Raw genomic sequence first — 17,693 nt, forward strand, 5'->3', positions numbered from 1 at the left:
AGAGTCACTTTCACACCTCAGAAATCTATTGTGTTTAACCAGCTAATCTCCTGTATGCTGCAACTCTCAGTAATCACAACCTGAAATGCAAGTTCAGCTATTACTTTTTACAGCTAGTACACTTATTACAGCCTACAGACACTCAAACGAGCTCTTTTAGACACCTGAAGTTTCGTTATACCTGATTATTGCCTAAAAATCCTTGCAGGAATTCTAGTCTCAGCCTCTCACACCCAATATATGAGCACAGAGGATAGTGTTTAGTTTTGCTTAGGGGCTTACCAAATGAAGGAAAGCGTGTATTTAAACAATGGCTTTTAATTACACATCTGCCTAAGAATTCCAACCACGCCTAAAGCAAAGAACTCTACTGAAAAGTCCATAGCGTTCATCATAAGTCCTAGCCTTACGCAAGTGTCTTTATACTGCCCAAGCAAAACTACCACACAGATGAATGAAAGTTAATTTAACTAAATGATACGTATCCAGCACTAAACCTATCACCCACGTGAACCTAGATGCAAAGTTCAGAAGTCGACTTCCTAAAATTCCTCACTTTTGGCAAGCTTCAAATAACTGTTACAGCCATCGTGCAGCATTCTATAAGTTCACCTCAAGAATCTCTTCACCTTCTCATTCAAGCAAAAGCACCTTTGATAAAGTCTAATAAGTTCTGAAATTGTTTGCTTTAAAATGTTCATTTTTTCCCCAATATAGTTGAAGACCTCTACAGCTTTGGTATTCCTGAGGTTGACCTTCTCCAACTTCACTAAGTAATCTCTGTCACTAAGGCCAGCCACCCAGACTCACCTACAGCGGCATAAATCCTTCTGCCTGACACACTCTAAATCTTGAGTCAACCAGGCCTAAATTAGCTGGAAGTCATTTGAACAGAACTTGGGTATTTATCATTTGCAAGATATAAATCGCAATAGGTAACAGAGCTTTCACTTCTATACATACAGAAACGTTGAGCTCTAAGTACAACAATACAGCTGTACCAGTGACGTGGATCACACATTCCAGTAGCTCCCTTACACTATCACAGAGTAATGCCCCATGGCTGTATCACTTTGACCATAAGATCTCTGAAGTAATTTAATTTATTCTTAACCCAGAACAAGTTAATCAAAATAAAAATAGCAATTCTTCAGGCTTCTATAGCGAATACTAATATTGGAGAACAACACTTGCTCTTCAACAAGTTAACAGCATTAAGTTCACCATGACCATGTTTCCACACAAATAGTGGCTACCCTCAGGTAGACACACATCTTCATATAACCATGTTTCTGCTGCTCTTCAAAGACACAGGAACTTGCTCTAGAAATTACATTAAAAACAACTTAAAGTAAATTCCTTACAAAATAGTATGTAAAGCCAATGCTTTTGGGATAACCCACTTCTCTCAGTGAGTAGTACTGCTTGATGCGCCCCCTCACTGAGGGCTAAATGCTTTCAGTTTGTAACATTTGGCTTCATGCCTCTAACATCTCAGTCTCCTCAAAGCAGGCAAACTCAGCTCAAGCCACAAAAGGTCCGTTCCAATCACTCAGCCCACTCCTTTTACCTCACATGGCTTACCTGATAAAATGTTCAGAGCAAACCACCAGCTGGATGGGTTTTCTGCACAGGATCAATGACTCACACCTGCTGCTTGTCCTGTCAGCCTCCTGACTGCCTCTGTACCTTCACATATCACACCATTGCCTGTGCACTGCTTTACGGAGAGCAGCGGGTTGTCCATAACCTAAACTGTGAGCTGCTCTTACAGGACAACAAGGCAATGTGCACACAGGAAATTCACATCAGAAAATGGGGACATCACAATGGTGTAAATCCATTCCTCTAGAAAGTGGACCTGATAACAATAAGTTACTTGAAACCATATTTATGCACTATAACTATAGCATTTAATCCACCAGATGATGAAACAATTTATTGCTACGTAATTCTACTGTTTGTCTTCTCTTGGTCTCACGTGAAAACAGAAGCTCCACTTCTACGTGCTATGAGAACAGAAAGATACTTACACCCACTCATCTCTAAAAAATTCAAGACAGAGCCCGACTAACGAGTGCACCTTAGTAGCACCCACAAGGAGATCTTACATACCCGTGAACCCAGGAGCGCAAAAAACCCGCACACAACCTCCCCTCTTTAACACACTGCTTTTTTCATCACAGCAGCCTCAAGTCCTTCCCAGACACCGAGCCTTTCCTCCAGCTCCGAGGACGGCAGCGAGCGGTTCCCCATGCTAACACTGCTCATCCCAGCAGCTAAGAGCCACCCTCCCCGAGCTTCTCCGGTGCCTCCCAGCCCGGCCATGCCCGCTGCCCACTCCCGGCCGCCCGACCTGCCCCCACCGATGCCGTCTCCCCGCGGGGCCCCCGCCCGCACCCACCGTTTCTTGGGGATGGAACCTGCGGCCGGCCCGGCGGAGCCGCCCTGCGCCTTGCAGGGGCTCGGGGAAAGCGCCTCCTGCCCCGCAGCCCGCGGCGAGCCCCGCAGGTGCCCGGAGATGATGCGCAGCCGCCGCCGGGCGGAGGCCGGGGACCCACCGCCGCTTCCCGCCGCCTCCTCCGCCGCCGCCGCCATGGCACTTCCGTGTTGTGCCGCAGAGCGCTGCCGGGTGAGGGGTCAGGCGGGCGGAAGGCGCGGCCCCGCGTTCCCCGAGCCCTGCCCGGGGCCTGCCCTGCGGGAACACGGCCCGCACTACCCGCCGATAGCGGACAGGAGCCCGGGCGTGGGAGGAGCGCGGCGTGCGGTTAAAGGCGCTGCTGCCCTCGTGCCATTGCGGCTGTGGTCGCTGGGAGAGTACAGGCCTTACGGGAGATGTTTCATAGCCTGGGCTTTGATTGTCGAGAGCCTATCTGAGAGATAGAGATGCTTCTATAAGGCTGAGGGTTGCTTAAGTTAATTATGAAATGCTCATTAATGGCATTAGCGTGGGTAGGAAACTTAAGAAATAGGTTGGTGAGGTGACTTAGGGGCTTACAGGTGTTACAGATGTTATCGTGACTGTGGATAGGTGTGGCAGTGTCCTGTTGTGAGAGCGGAGGGCTTCTGGGCTGGCACTACTCCATGCGCTTTTGTTGAAATACAGAGGTAACCTGTACTGCAGTACTGATTACATATATCCACAGTGAACGAATACAACAGTAGTTGTGAACCTGCAGCTCTCTATGGTAGAATAGTTCAAAACAATCCATCCAACAGAGCTGGCTTTCATTTTACATGTGTTGAGTGCACTGAACAGCACAGACCACGCAGTCACACACCCAGCCACAACCTGCTGGCCCCATGCACACAACCCTTGACAATGCCAACATGCCTTAATTATGCCCAAGGCTGACACAACTCTGCCTCTCAGTCACGCAGCTGGTTTGGTCGTCCTGACAGTACTCACACCTCTGAGATCTGCTCAGAGAGATCTTCAAATATGTAAAAGATTGCTAAGAAGTAAAGGGGAGCAGTCAATCTGCCCTTCACATCCCTGCTATGTCAGTGAGCAATAATGAGCACAAACTTCAAGATGCAACTTCAGTATTTATAGTAGACTACTTTTCAATGGCAGTGAAAATGAAAAACTGTTGTCCGCATAAGCACAGAATGCAGTCACCTCCTTTATCTTGAAGAACAGACCACACACCATCTATCAGTAAAACTAGTTCTGCTCACAGCAAGGTGACCATATAGACAGTCTCCTCAGATAAGTTCTAGCATTTCTCTATGAGCTGTAATACCTCAGTTTAAGCCTACTCGGTTATCACACAGAACCTACTTTGGTGATTACCTTTTGCAGTTTGATGGCACCAGTTAGACTTATGGAAATCTTGGAGTGCAAGTATCTACGTGATTATTAACAATTTCCTAACAATATTTTACCTATCGCTGCTGATTTATTTGTTCATCTTCATTCACCCCATGCTTATTCTGTCTTGCATCTAAAAGAAAATTACATGAAAATTCATAAAATTCTTGCCTTATCCTCTTTCAAATCCCTTTCAAGAACCTATTTCTCCCATGTTACTTCAGTGTGACACCTTTCCATTAGTTAAGCAACTAGCAGAAAGTTCAACAGAGAGCAGTATGTAGAGGACAAGCAGAGAGACTTTGGTTCAATTCCCTGTTTCACATGCAATATTGGTGCCTCTTTGAGTTATAGCTCCTCATATAGAAACGGGGATAACAGTGTCTCCCTGCAGAGATTGGTTGGAAGAGAAATACACTGAGGGCTGTATAACAGTATTGGATCAAACATTTTAAGAACTACTGGTTGAAAGCAGTGCATAAAAGTCAGGTATTATTGCTATTTGTTTTGCTTTTATCCTCACCATGATTAATACGATGCCCTTTTTTGTCAAGAGTCTTCCTTTCATGGAACTACTTGCAAAGTTAAAACAGAAGCAAATGCTACTTGAATAAGGTGTGTTTCAGATGTTGCTTTTTTGCGGTCCAATTCAGATGTGATTGACACTAATGTACTAGGAACACCTTTCTGTTCTGCACTTCTATAACCCTGTACAAAAAGCCACCACCTACAGAAAAGGTGGGGTTTTGGCTCACTTAAGAACAGGATGGGTGTGGGACATCCACGGCTGAATCATGAGCTCAGAAGAAACTTATGGGGCAACAGATAGGCAAAAAGGGGCATAAGCCCTTGAGCTCACCTCTGTATTAGTCATTTTGATCACCAGAAATGTGGAAAGCTTACACCCTTTGATGAATCCATCATTCAACACCAACTAATTGATTCACTGGGAGGAGTTCATTAATATTTGGATTAGACCAATAAGTTTTCCTGAAACAATTTCTCCTACTTAGGCTTTGTGTCATTTTTATAGAATAAGCAGAGACCCTGAGGGAAAGGCAACACATCCATCCATCCATCCATTATCAGCTTATGGCAATAGGAGGCTTAACATGGAGGATTCATTAATACAGTCTGAGAAAGGCCCAGGTCTCAAAGGTCACATCTAGGGAGAACCCTGCAGGACCTCAAGCCATTGGCAAAGGTCAGGATATGAAAAGCTTACACAAAGACAGGAGGAACTGAAACTAGGATAAAAGTGATAAAATTCTACAGTGCTTGGGCCATGAATGAAGCCTCTTATCTAGAGATCTCCAACTGGCAGCTGACTTTTCTTAGATGGAAAAGGTTAGTGGGCAGTGTTGTCTCTAAACACGTAAAAAACACAGATGTTTTTTGTACACAGCAGTCATCTCTCATTACATTTTCCAAGATTATCAACTATTTCAGCTATTTTCAGAATATTTAGCACTATTTTCAGAAGAAAGTGCTAAATCCTTGTCGATGACATCTTAAAAAATGCATATTGATTCCACTGTGAAATGGCTGCAACTACATTAAACCTTCCACTGGTGTCCCAGGGCAGAGTTAGAAGTAGTGTATTACTATTATCCATGTGAGACCTATTTTATGTATTCTGTACATTGCTTGCAAGAAATATACCTGCTTTCTAGGTATGTATATCCGTGGATGAGTTTGTGCATTGATCTGTTCAAAGCAGATCTTTGCAAACTGAATAAGACAAATTTCTATTTGTTTATTCTGTTTACTTCTGGTAGTAAATCCATTTCAACTCCAGCACTGGTAACAAGAGTGGCAGATAAGTTTATATTATATGTGCTTTGCAAGTTCTCAGTGAATTCTTATTTTACTTTCTTTGATCTATTCTAACAGCAGTCCTGTTGTAACCAGATAACTGAAGGGAAGAAAGCACTGTGAGGAGATGTACATCCCTGCCATCTTTCAACCCTTCCACAATGTATGTCAAAAGCCTGTCAAGAGAAAGAGCTTCTGTATTTGTTTACCGAGGCAATTCAGTAAAACCAAACAGACTTACCACATATGGCTTCCTGTGGCTTTGTTGGTGAAAGTAAGCATAATTTGACATTTACAGACAGTTAGCTTTCAAGGTGTATATCCCAAAGGAGCTCAAATGTGGGTTCCACGCTCCTGTTTATTGCCCCAAGATTTTCTCTCCTTCTCCTTCTTTAACAGAGCTGTCAATTAAAGTGAAATACAACTGCCCAGCATGACAAGGGAGCTTCTATGGAAACTACTTGCCTCCTGTATACTTTTTTGCCCATTGTAGTTCCTGTACACCTGCATTTTATCTTGGTGACTTAATTTCATAACTATATTCAGTTCTCTTCATTTACTTTGAGAACTTCCATTTTTCATTTGTTTTATGCCCTCCTTTAGCGAGTCTGATGTGAAGTGTTGCAACAGTGAAAATCCACTTTTGAGAATGAGCATTTTCAGTCCAGTTTATGACTTCATCCTGACTAGAGTTGGTAGTTTCCTTTTGAGACATTTAATTCATAAAATGATGATTCTCTCCTCATTTGTGTAGTTATGTGTGTTTGAAAAGAAAAGATGCTTTCTGATATTTTTCAAAAGGTATCGCTTTGACAGTCAGCAGACCTATACATAGTATTGGAATAACTCGTCTTACCTCCTCAGGCTATATAACATATAACATATATATATAACATAAACTGTATTACAGAATAGAATATTGCTTGCATTTTAATTAGAAGCCCAAATCTTTTAATAAAGTTGAAAGATTTTTTTCAAAAACTTTCAAAAAACTCAAAACCTTTCAGTATCTAAAGGGGAGCTGCAGACTCTTTAGCAGGGTCTGTGGCAACAGAACAAGGGGGAATGGTTTCAAGCTTAAAGAGGGTAGATATAAAGGAAAAGCATTTTACATTGAGGGTGGTGAGGCACTGGAACAGGCTGCCCAGAGATGTGGTGGATGCCCCATCCCTGCAGACTTTCAAGGCAAGTCTGGATCAGACCCTGGGAAACTGATTGAGTTATAGGTGTCCCTGCTCCATTGCAGGGGAGTTGCACTAGATGGCCTTTAAAGGACACGGAATTCCAACTCCAAGGATTCTATGAATCTGTCTTTTGCATCTTTTTGAGAAGCCTGTAGGAGTGACAAGAGCTCTGCACTGTCAGGATGAGAAATAACATATCAGGAGGTGGAGAAATACAATGGAATGGAGAGGGCTAAAGATGACTGAATGCAGTTTAAATCTACTGGATTATCACTTGTGTAATTAAAATCTGAAAAAGGTATTGAAAAGCTTAGTTTATCTATGCAGTTCGTGACTGAATCTTATTACACAATTCTCTACTGTGGAAAATGGATATCTACGAGATAACCAAGCTTGACATTTCACTTAGAGGTATAGCACTTGATTATTATAGCTAGCTTGAAAGAAAACAAACAAACAAACAAGCCCACCCAAACAAACAGCAACAACAAAAAAACCTTCCTGGATCAGATAGCAAGGCAGCTTGACAAACAAATCAGCCACTGCAAATTCAAATTCAGCATTTAATGAGAAGGAACATTATCTTCTAGTGTCTATTACATTTTAAGACAATTACCTGAGCGTGCTCTAGGGAATACCAAGGTGTGCAACAACAGACACACAATTAAGCAATATAATCGTGTAAACACCATATCTGGGACAAGGGGAGTGTTTGAAGATACCCTGCAAAAACTGCCTGCAAATGGAGTAATCATGTGATTCTTTAAAATGAAAAAACAAAACAAAACAACAAAAAAAAAATCCACACTTTAAATGTGAGGTGTATTTGAATTAAGTGGTGGATTTTATTGAGGCTTCTGCACATAATTCCATTGTTTTAGTCACTTTCCACTTTTTATTTGCAACAATGGATATTTTTTCCCTTTGCTCAAAACCCAAGTTTTTTCATCATCTTTATGGAAATAGATGTCAAAGGAGAACTAAGCATCTTCAGTTTAGAGTAAGAAAAAAATGTCATTTTCTCAATAATATCCATATTATTATCATATGCTCTTATATTACTCCATAATTACCTCCCACACAGTAGCACAATTATCCTATAAAGGTAATTACTAGTAGAATGTTGATGAGAATAGATTAAGTCAGGAAGCGCGTAGACAGAAACAGGTGGGGGAACTGAGCACCTAATGTTCTCTCTTGATCTGCTGTCCCAAGAGTGATCAGGAGGAAGTGGAGGCTATGAGCTATGAACAGAGGCCACGGCAGGTTAGTGGAGCACACCACAAGGTGTTGCATTGATGTGGCTAACCACAGCAGAGATGGGATTTCCTGGTTTGCAATCAGTGACACTATCATTATACCAGGACTGCATACATTATCATTACACAGCACATCATTGTGCCTTTTGTTTTGGGCAGAAGTATGCAACTTGTTCCACACCTCATTTCATCCTCCTTCTCCCACACTTGGATCTAAACTCTTTAGTTTTTCTCTGTCTGAGAAACAAAAACAAGAAGGAGGAGACGAGCTAAAGCAGTAGTAATGAGATCAAGACGTAAATTAAGTTCATTCTATAGATCAAAACAAACGTCGATTCAATTACAGATTAGGCCGAAGAGTGAAGGGCAGCTGAACTGAGTATTTGCGTGAGTGAGAGCAACATTTCTGCTCAGAGGCAAATAAGTTACAATCACTAAAATACAATTGTAATATGAGAGATGCTAGTGAAAGGGGATGATTTACAGGATTTTGCAAGTTACAGCACAGTGTACGAAGAGAAATGAGTATCTGAATATTTTAGGCCATAAATAAGTTATTAAACAAGGCCCTTCTTCAGAAGGGCAGGGTGGACAGCCATAGGTAGGAGCTATTAAGAAGCATCATTATCTACAAGTAAGAAAGCGTTGCTAAAACAAACTATGAGTAGCTAAAGCAGTCTGTAAGGCTGTCTTCCTTTCACTTTTGAAATTATTGCTTATTTGTTTGCTTTAGCTTTTAAAAATTTTGCTTCCTTCCTTACAATGATGAGATTTGAATTCTTCTGCATAGAGTAGTTTAATCAAGTATATCAAAATAAAGCTCATACTGCTGAATTTGCACCTTAAATGCTCTTATGGCTGCTGCTTTACCAGACCTGAGGACTCCAGTCTCAGGCACTGTCAAGCCAGTGCTGTTCACCAGTGCTTTGTTTCAATAGAGAAATGTGGCGCATACAAGGGATAACAAAGGCAGCTCCTTTTTTGAAGAACAGAAAATAGATTAAGCTGGTCTCAGCTGAAAAGGATGCCATCAATTTAGACAGCAGCATGTTCTTTCAGCTGAAAACATGGGAAATGGAGCAGCACAAATGGGTGAACTGCTTGATTCTCCAAAATATTTGTGAGATAATTAATCTCCACAGCTTTCTTTGTGTGGTGGGGGACCAGCTTACTGCTCCATTACATGCAATGATATCACTGAAGAATGTAGACATTTTCAAATGAGTAAGAGAAAAACAGAATATATTTTCTCTTTAGCACTCTTCTTTTTTTCTTCTCTTTATTTTCTCTTTGTATGTTGAGAAGTTAAAAAACAAACTGTCCTTGTGTGCATAACTCCTCAGCACTGCAGCATGGGAAGTTGAGGGGCAGGGAAACAATTACAAAATAGAAAGCAGGGGTAAAGAAAGCAGTGCCAAACTTTGGGGGAGAAAGTAATACTGTAAATACCAAATGACTAGGCATAAAAAGAAGCGCTGAGTGACTTCTCATGTTCCTGTGAGCTGGAAGCAGCTTGATGAGAAACCTCAGGGCAATCATTCCCAAGCTTGCTGGAACAGGGCCTGTTAAGACTCAGGGATAATAGTGTTGGCAGCCATGCTAGAGCACTCCCTCCTGGCCAATGTATGGATTAGTTTGAGGAGGGCAGCTAAGGATAATAGTACAACCTCGTGAGTGAAGGAAAAATAAAGCATGATAATAAATTTAGCAAAGGGAGAGCCAAAATTGAGACATTTATCAAGACAACTGTCTTGCTGTGACGACAGTAGCACTTGCCCTGGACATCATGGTACAAAGCAGCTTGGGCCAAGACTGCCCTACTCCTATTTAAATACCAAATTTTTGTTGCAATGTAGAGGGTAATGCTTCTGATACACAGGACAGCGAGATACTGCTGACATGCCTGTTTTTGAGTCACTAATCTGAATTTTTCTTCTGTGTTTGGTTTTTTCCTTCAAAGGCAAGGGATCATGTCTACCTTATTCCGCCATTAAGATGTTTACATTTCCTTATGTACTGTTGAATATGTCATTAAAACTCTACAATAAAAGGATCACTGCTGCAAGCACTGCTGCATCAGTGGAGAGCTCTCTGGTCTCAGATTAGGAACACAGAGACATAACACATTTCTTCCATAAAGCCTTCTAGCAATTATTAGATAGTTAACTGAACATTTGTTTATTAGCAAATAACTTTAAAAGACTTTTGTTATAATGTGTAAATATATTGTATTGCAGCTTCTAAACAGTTTCTAACACTGTAAAAAACTTAGAGAGGAAATATTACAGGCCTCAGATTTTTCTTCCTGATGATACTACATATCCCACAATTCCTAAGCCTTACCGAACACAAACATCTCCCAGATTTATGGAGTGCTGAGCTCGTTTGAATCAATGCCTGTGCTGTGAACTTGTGGTCCCTCTCCACAGCACTGCCAATCTCTGCAGCAGGTTTAGTGGTTCCATTGCCTTCAAAGCCAGCACCAGAGCACTCTCTGAGGACACTCAAGTTTATCTGCAGAAGTGCCTGCTGATGTTCTGTCAGCCACATACATTAGCAGCAAGCTTCTATCTGCTGGAGGCTTTGTGAGCAGCCCCAGCCCAGGCTTTGGGGACTCCAGGTAGCATGGGCATCCTTGCTTCCTATGTTGCCATGCAAGCCTGAAGCTATAGCCCAAAATTCCTTATCTCCTACCACATCCAGGGACAGCAAGAATCTTACGTAGATGGTATCTCCATGTAAACGACATCTAAAACTGCACAGCTCTGCAGTGCTGATGCTGACCTGAGGAGAGCTGGTAAACTGAGCAAGGTAGGCTAACAAAACACCGTTTGTTCAGACACAGCCCAAACATATCATTCACGAGGACTCGGGTGTGGTATTCCCAACCTTTGCTTCCAAATACAACGAAGAACAGCTTTCCTTTCACCCAGCAGATGGCCAGCTCCTCTTGGTAACAGAAAATAAAAGCTAAGCAGAGGCTTTTTCACTGACATTTATAGTTCTGCAGATGGACACTTTACAGGAAAGGCAGCTCTATCCATAAACCAAAAAATGATAATAACTTTAAATTCAAGGCCTAATTATGTTGTGCTCTGTGAAGGATCTGTCTTCAAACAACTTTTTCCTCAATAGTAAAGTAGGCTTTGTGCCACTGAAAAAACTTAGAAATATTGAGCTTAATTACAGGAGAAAATACAAGTAAATGCCTGAAGTTTTGCTCAGTGAAACTCCATTTGGCATTCCCTGACCTTGTCCTCTAATAAGGTTTCTCTAACCATTCTCTTCATTCACAAAAGCACCTAAAATTTGGATAGTCACAAGTGCATTTGATGTTTACAGTTCTGAGCAATGGCTGTGACTTGAAGTCAGAAGGTATTCTGAGAAAGGATCACGGAAGTCTACATTGGAGGTAGTATCTTCTCCAAAATTCACTTTCTGGACAAATCTGGCAGCCCAGATGTGGTACTGCAGTGTACAAATGTACAGCTTTAACTCCAAACTTACTGAAACGGGGGATTACGCAATCAGGCCACAATGACACGCTGCCTTTTGAAGGCAAGCACAAAAGGAAGTAAAGTATGATTAAAGTGTTGTTACAGGAGCAAAAGCTCTTGAGGATCATTCTAACTACTCCTTTCACAAGAGATAGAAGTTGTTTAAATTCAGTTATTACATGTTTAAGCCATAAAAAAAAACCTTGGGAGATAGAGGCACTGCATGCACAAGTTGTAACAGATGCCATAACCATTTGCCTTTCAAAGGTGGAAAGTCGTATCAGAAGTTATATAAAAGTATGTGTAAATAGGCTAAGGAATGCCAAATGGGTGAAACGGAAGGTTTCTGGAAAGCAGCAAACCCAATGAGAACAAGTAAGGCCAAGAGTCCTTCTCTGCTATGCCTCCTGCCAAAGTTTTCTGCCATTCTACCCTTCTACCATGACATCTGCTGCTATTTCTTGCCCTGCCCCCGGTCTTCAAGCTTAGTTATTGATTTTTGGCATCACTTTCTCTTTCTTGCTTATGTTCACTTCAGACAACAGTAGCTGGATTTTATAGAATCCTTCTTGGTGAACAACTACATGAAGAAGCTGGAATTCATTAAAAAAATAATAATGAGGCTGAGCTAAATATTTTTATACAGTGAAAACAATTGGAAGTATGCATGTACAACTTCACTTCTTTGATTAGCACGTCATTATTTTTACTGGAAGAGCATGCAATACTTATTTCACCCACCAAAATCTGTCACTGTTTTTGTTGTTGGTTTTTTTTTTTTTAAATCTAGTTTTGAATAAACTCTTCAGGGCAAAAATGTTAGATTCTTTTTCATCATTTTTTAAGTTAATGTCACTGTAGGTCCTCTTTCAGCTAATTAACCAGTACTCTGGTGCATACTGGCACTGCCTCAGGGATGATCTAGTTATGTTCAGAAGACAATTGCTCCAAAGAGAGAGATATTCCAGCTAAGAATACAAGACTACCCTCTTTTTTATCACACACCCTTTCTGCAGAAGAGAAGCATTTGGCAGACAGCAGTCTGGGAACAGTACACCAGTCCAGAGGCTGCCTCACAACAGACCTATTCCTTGGAGTCCACGTTGAACCTCATTGCTGGAAATGAGAATGCAGAATAGCTTGGCTGCAGCAGAATTTTCACTGCAGTCCTTCTCCCCAGCCCCCACCCACTGTTTTGCCTGAGATGTCCATAAATCATTAATTAAAAGAACTGGATCCTTTGAACTGACAAATTCAGAGTTATCAGTGAGATCTTCTATTTTAAGTACTATTTCTATTCTACTTGGATGAAGACAACAACAAATATCTTGCATATTCCACTAATATAGCCAGTGCCTTTTTTGTGAAAGGCTACAGTGCATTCTGCACATTTTCATATTCACTAGAAATTCAGAACACAAGATGGCAGTGTACATTGCAGTGAATCTAGCTGGTATCTAGCTGCTTCTGTTACTCAAATAGACCTTATAGTATCTTATTCAGTCATGTATTAGTCTGATCATGTAATTGCAGCATTAGAGATATACTTGCAAGTATGTATCAATAGTAGAAACAAATGCAATTTGCCAATCAATGAATATTGCATGAATAAGTGTTAGTTAAAGCTTAATTCAAGCTTTTATTGTACAAAACTCTCTGGAGACATTAAAAGCCTCTTATGGAATTCCTCAATTGCAATAACAAGAGAACATCCCTTTATGAAGGAAGGGAAGTTGGCTCAGTCATAAGAGCTTCAGAGCAAAATTGGCTGTTGGGGAAAAGAACATAAGAAAGCTGGCAGCCTAAAACATGTAGAAGGCTCAAAGCTCTCTGGGGAGTAGCACAGACCACTGGAGTGGAACAGACTGAAAAGTATCTGAAATTGAACAGGTACCTTTCTATGAAAATAACAAAGTGGACAACCGTTCTGCGTGATGATTCAGAAAAAAAAATCCACTGAGAAGCATCAAATTAAAGAACAGATCTCTGTCTGAGGACAAAATTACATGAACAGATAAAAGGAGTCAGACCTGTCTGTGACTTTAGTATTTAAAGTCTCCCTTGGTACAAGCAGCCAAACAGAACTGCAAAAACAAGCTTTTTAAGTAACTACTTGTGATTCTTTTTTCTTAGCTTGAGTTGAATGTAGGAGTGAGTAGGTACTGCTTGAAATGTTGTCTTAGCTAACTTTCTGAACTAGCAGATGGTTAACAAATATGACTTTATTAGAAAGGCTCACTACATAGTAAAGAAAGCTCTAAGAAGAAAGAATAGTGTTTCAGAATACAAAAATCATCCCGGAAAACATTATCCCTGTGGGATATATAGCACTGATTCAATTCTAGGCAGCCCAGATTTCTGCCTAAGTTACTCTCCTACATCTGAATCCGTGGCACTAGCGGACAAACCAGACTGAGCCAGAAGACAGAACTGATAGAAGACAGAACTGGGAATGACAGCCCCCAACTCTGTGTATCAAAACATCACCAAGTTCCCAATCTCACAATCACAATAGCACACAAAAAGAGTTGTCATATTTTTCACAGCGATCCACTACTATTATTTTGATTGCTGCTTATGTTCCCACACATCAGTCACTGGTTTTATTCCAGTACTTTCTTTCCTCTCCGAGTCTGCATAAGATTGAATTTGGCATTAATTCAAGTCAAATAATTCAAAAGTCATTTTGACCTGATATCTAAATTTCAGCTGGGTGTGGGCTCATGACTAAAATAAAGTGTTTTACCTAGTAGTTTCAGTCACTTGGTCTATTTGTCACAGTAGATTACAGAAAGTGGGGTATGCACAGAATTATGCATGTACTCTTCAGCCATTTAAAATGGAGGATAAATTGAACGTGTCATGGTTTTAGGGCAGTAATTTATACTGAGTACAGACTAGGTATGGACTTGAGCCAAAACCTCAGATCTAAATTACCTTGAGTCGCAGGGAAATTTTAAACAGAATAAAAACTTCACCACTGCTCATTAAATAATTAAGTGAACCAACAGAAGACAATTTCTCAGCACTCCCAAACTAAAGCATTTGCATTCAGATTTTAACTTTGTGGCTTTATCCACAGATATCCTACTCATATAAGTTCTTCTATGTCAGTATTGCCTCTCAGATCCTGCCACCTGACACAACCACTCTGAATGTCTGTTGGTTCTGAATATATCCCCATTCAGCCTAATGGTATTTCATCACTGACTGGACGTTACAAAGACTCAAAACTTGAAGGCTTTTCATATGCGGACTACTGAAGTCCATCTCATGACCTCTTTTCACTTCAGGAATTAAATTGAGGTTTGATTTTCAAGGATATACCTGTCTTTTGGCAACCTTGCCTTTCAGGTTACTGTAATTGTAGATAATGTTGGTAACATTCACTTTTGCTAGAATAAAGTAAAGCAACTTATGTTGTTTCTTCCCCAGAATACACAGTATTGTGAATATACAATAGCCCTCCCTACAGACTGTCCCATCTTCCTTCGCTTCTAGTCAAAACCTGTCCACTTTTTGTGATTATAGCATTGGGCAACCAACAGCATGAGGTTCAACAAAGGAAAATGCTGAGTGCTGCACCTGGGACAGAGCAATCCTAACACAGGCACAGATGGAGATGAGCGTCAGGAGAACATCTCTGCAGAAAGTGACCTGGGGGTGCTGGTAACAGCAGGCTCAACATGAGCCAGCAGCTTGCCCTGGCAGTCAAGAGACAAACAGCATTTTTGGAATACATTAGACATAGTCAAAAGAGGCAATTCTCCCACTATATCTAACTTTGGGGTGATCTTATATTGAATGTTGCATGCAGTTCCCATCTCCACAATATGGAAAGGATGTTAAGGTCCGTGAAAGTGTCCAGAGGAGGGCAGCAAAGCTGGCAACAGGAGAGACTGGGGATACTTGAGCTGACTAGGCTGGAGAAGGCTAAGGTGTGACATCAATGCTCTGCACAGCTCCCAAAGCAGAGGAAGTGCAGAAGGAGATGCCGCTCTTGTTGTCATCCAAACATTCCCCAAGCAAGCACTGATTGTAATAATAAAAGTAAAAGGCAATATATTTAAAATTGGCAAAAGTTCGTTGTGTATGAAACATGCTGGCAAATGGCATCATGGAGGCCAAGTGCTTAACAGGATTTAGTAAAAGGTTATACATACATATTCATACATTTATGTGGGGAATTAGATTGGACCCGATAAAAATTCATAATGGATATAAATGTTCTCAGTTCAGGGCATAAATCAGCCACCAGCCTGAGGGTAAAAAATAACTTCCCCTGTAGTCAGGTTGTTATATAATTATCCATTATACTGGTGGAGGTGGGAAAGGAGGTTGAAGAATAGGGCAATTTCCTCAGAGACATCTGGGAATTACCACTGTCAGACAACTAATTTAGATCTGATCTGGTTTGGAAGTTCTTATTACATCAAATAATGCAATTTAGAATTAAAGAATATGATTTATTTTGTATTTCTTACTCTTTATGTAACCAAGTTCATGCCTGAGGGCATTTGCAAGCCTTTCCCATATAAGCAGGCCAAAGTTAGCAAAACTAATTCTTCTGCTGTGTTTTCTCACAGAACCTCCTTAAAAGCAGCTTCAGTTTTTCCAAGGAAATCAGGCAGAGCACCAGGAATTTAGTTTGCTGAAATGCTAACCAGCTCCTATAGCCAACTTACTGCCTATAGTAGAAGAAAAGATAATTCTGTGCATGAACAACAGAAAACATCCCACAATCAGAAAAGCACTTATTCTTGTTCAATCTGCAAAATGACAAAGACTTGCTGAGCTCCCAAACCGCACAAATTATAATACATAGTTCAGTTCATGCCTGAATTTTCTACTTGGTTTATTTGGCTCATCTAAGCAAATCATCCATGTTCCTACTGACATGTTTTCATCTGACAACACCTTTCCACCTCTCCTGTTGCACTTATAAACTGTGCGAAAGCTAATCCAACACACACACTATGTTCTTTTAGAAACAGCCTTTGTGAGCTTAAAAACATGTCATTTGACTTTAGGAGCACAAGGAACAAACATTTTGACTGCTTATACTGTGCAAACTTGAGTGATCTGTCCAGACAAATTCTGAAAAGGAATGGCTGAAGAGAAACAGCAGATGTAAAAAAAAAACAAAAACAACAACAACCACCTTCATTACATGTTCCATATTCCATAAAAATCTTACCTAAAAAATTAATTCAGACTGGCTTTGATAAGCAAGCCATAACTTCTCCTGCTCTATGGACCACCTGTCCCCTGAACGCAGGCAGGCAGGCGCCTCTCAGCCAGCAATGCCAAACGTGAGACTCCACAGGCTTCTGTTACCAGGGTGTCCTCGTTTAACACACAGGGGCTGCGAAAGTAATGCGACTGCTTTATGGCTTTCTGGGAACAAGTAGGGCAACTCCCTAAAGTGCAGTTAACAACGATTAACTCTTAACAGCATCAGAAACACCAGCCCTGCTGCTGAAACTCAAACAAGGATTATGATAGAATCAAGCGGTCCTTGGGACTGTTAGACACAAGTCTTCTGCCAGTCACACATGCAGTTTTGTTGCATCTCCTGCCTCCTTATGTCCTCCTGCTGCCACTAGTGACACTGCCAGCAGCAAGCTGTTTGCCTGTGAAGCTCCCAGGCTGCTCACAGCCCAGCTGTCTCATCCTACCAACTACCAAACTGCTGCTCCTGTTCTCCTGTAGGCTCCTCCAGGACATGGCTCACTGTACATTGCCATATATTGGGAATACCAGTGCTGTGTTGCAAAGACATACCGTACTTTGAACTGTGGGGATATGATAGATGTTTAGCGTACAACAGGTATGGTTGTTCAGACTCATTTCATTTTTCATGTGTTCATTGGGAAAATAAGTAAACTTCAGCACATTCCGGACGTTTACAGTTGTACTCTGCAAAAACCTTCAAGTAGCAGTGAAGAGAGAATTATAGATGATGTATGAAGAAATTTAGCACCCCAAAAGTAGTGGTTTTGATCCAGAATCAGGTAAATTGATAAAGAGCGTACAAATAATACAAGTAGCTTTTCAGTGAAAGAGATAGCCCCAGACTGCATTAATCAGACAATAAAATGATGGGAAACTCTCCTTCCTCTCC

The 17,693-nt window shown here is 41.1% G+C and overlaps 1 protein-coding gene across 2 annotated transcripts in view; it reads right to left on the bottom strand.

Annotated features, from left to right (window-relative positions):
* AGPS (alkylglycerone phosphate synthase) overlaps positions 1 to 17,693 on the bottom strand; it is a 76,721-nt gene that overhangs the window by 57,794 nt on the left and 1,234 nt on the right. Inside the window, exon 1 of one of the 2 annotated variants that reach the window (XM_015868396.2) lies at positions 2,405 to 2,624. The exons of the other annotated variant lie outside the window; for it this stretch is intronic. Within the exon in view, the coding sequence (XP_015723882.2) occupies positions 2,405 to 2,598 (194 nt within the window). The 5' untranslated portion in view covers positions 2,599 to 2,624. Of the gene's footprint in view, positions 1 to 2,404; positions 2,625 to 17,693 lie in introns of those variants that run through there. 2 annotated transcript variants of the gene reach the window in all.

This window comes from Coturnix japonica, chromosome 7 (assembly GCF_001577835.2).
Source record: "Coturnix japonica isolate 7356 chromosome 7, Coturnix japonica 2.1, whole genome shotgun sequence".
NCBI classification, from domain to species: domain Eukaryota; kingdom Metazoa; phylum Chordata; class Aves; order Galliformes; family Phasianidae; genus Coturnix; species Coturnix japonica.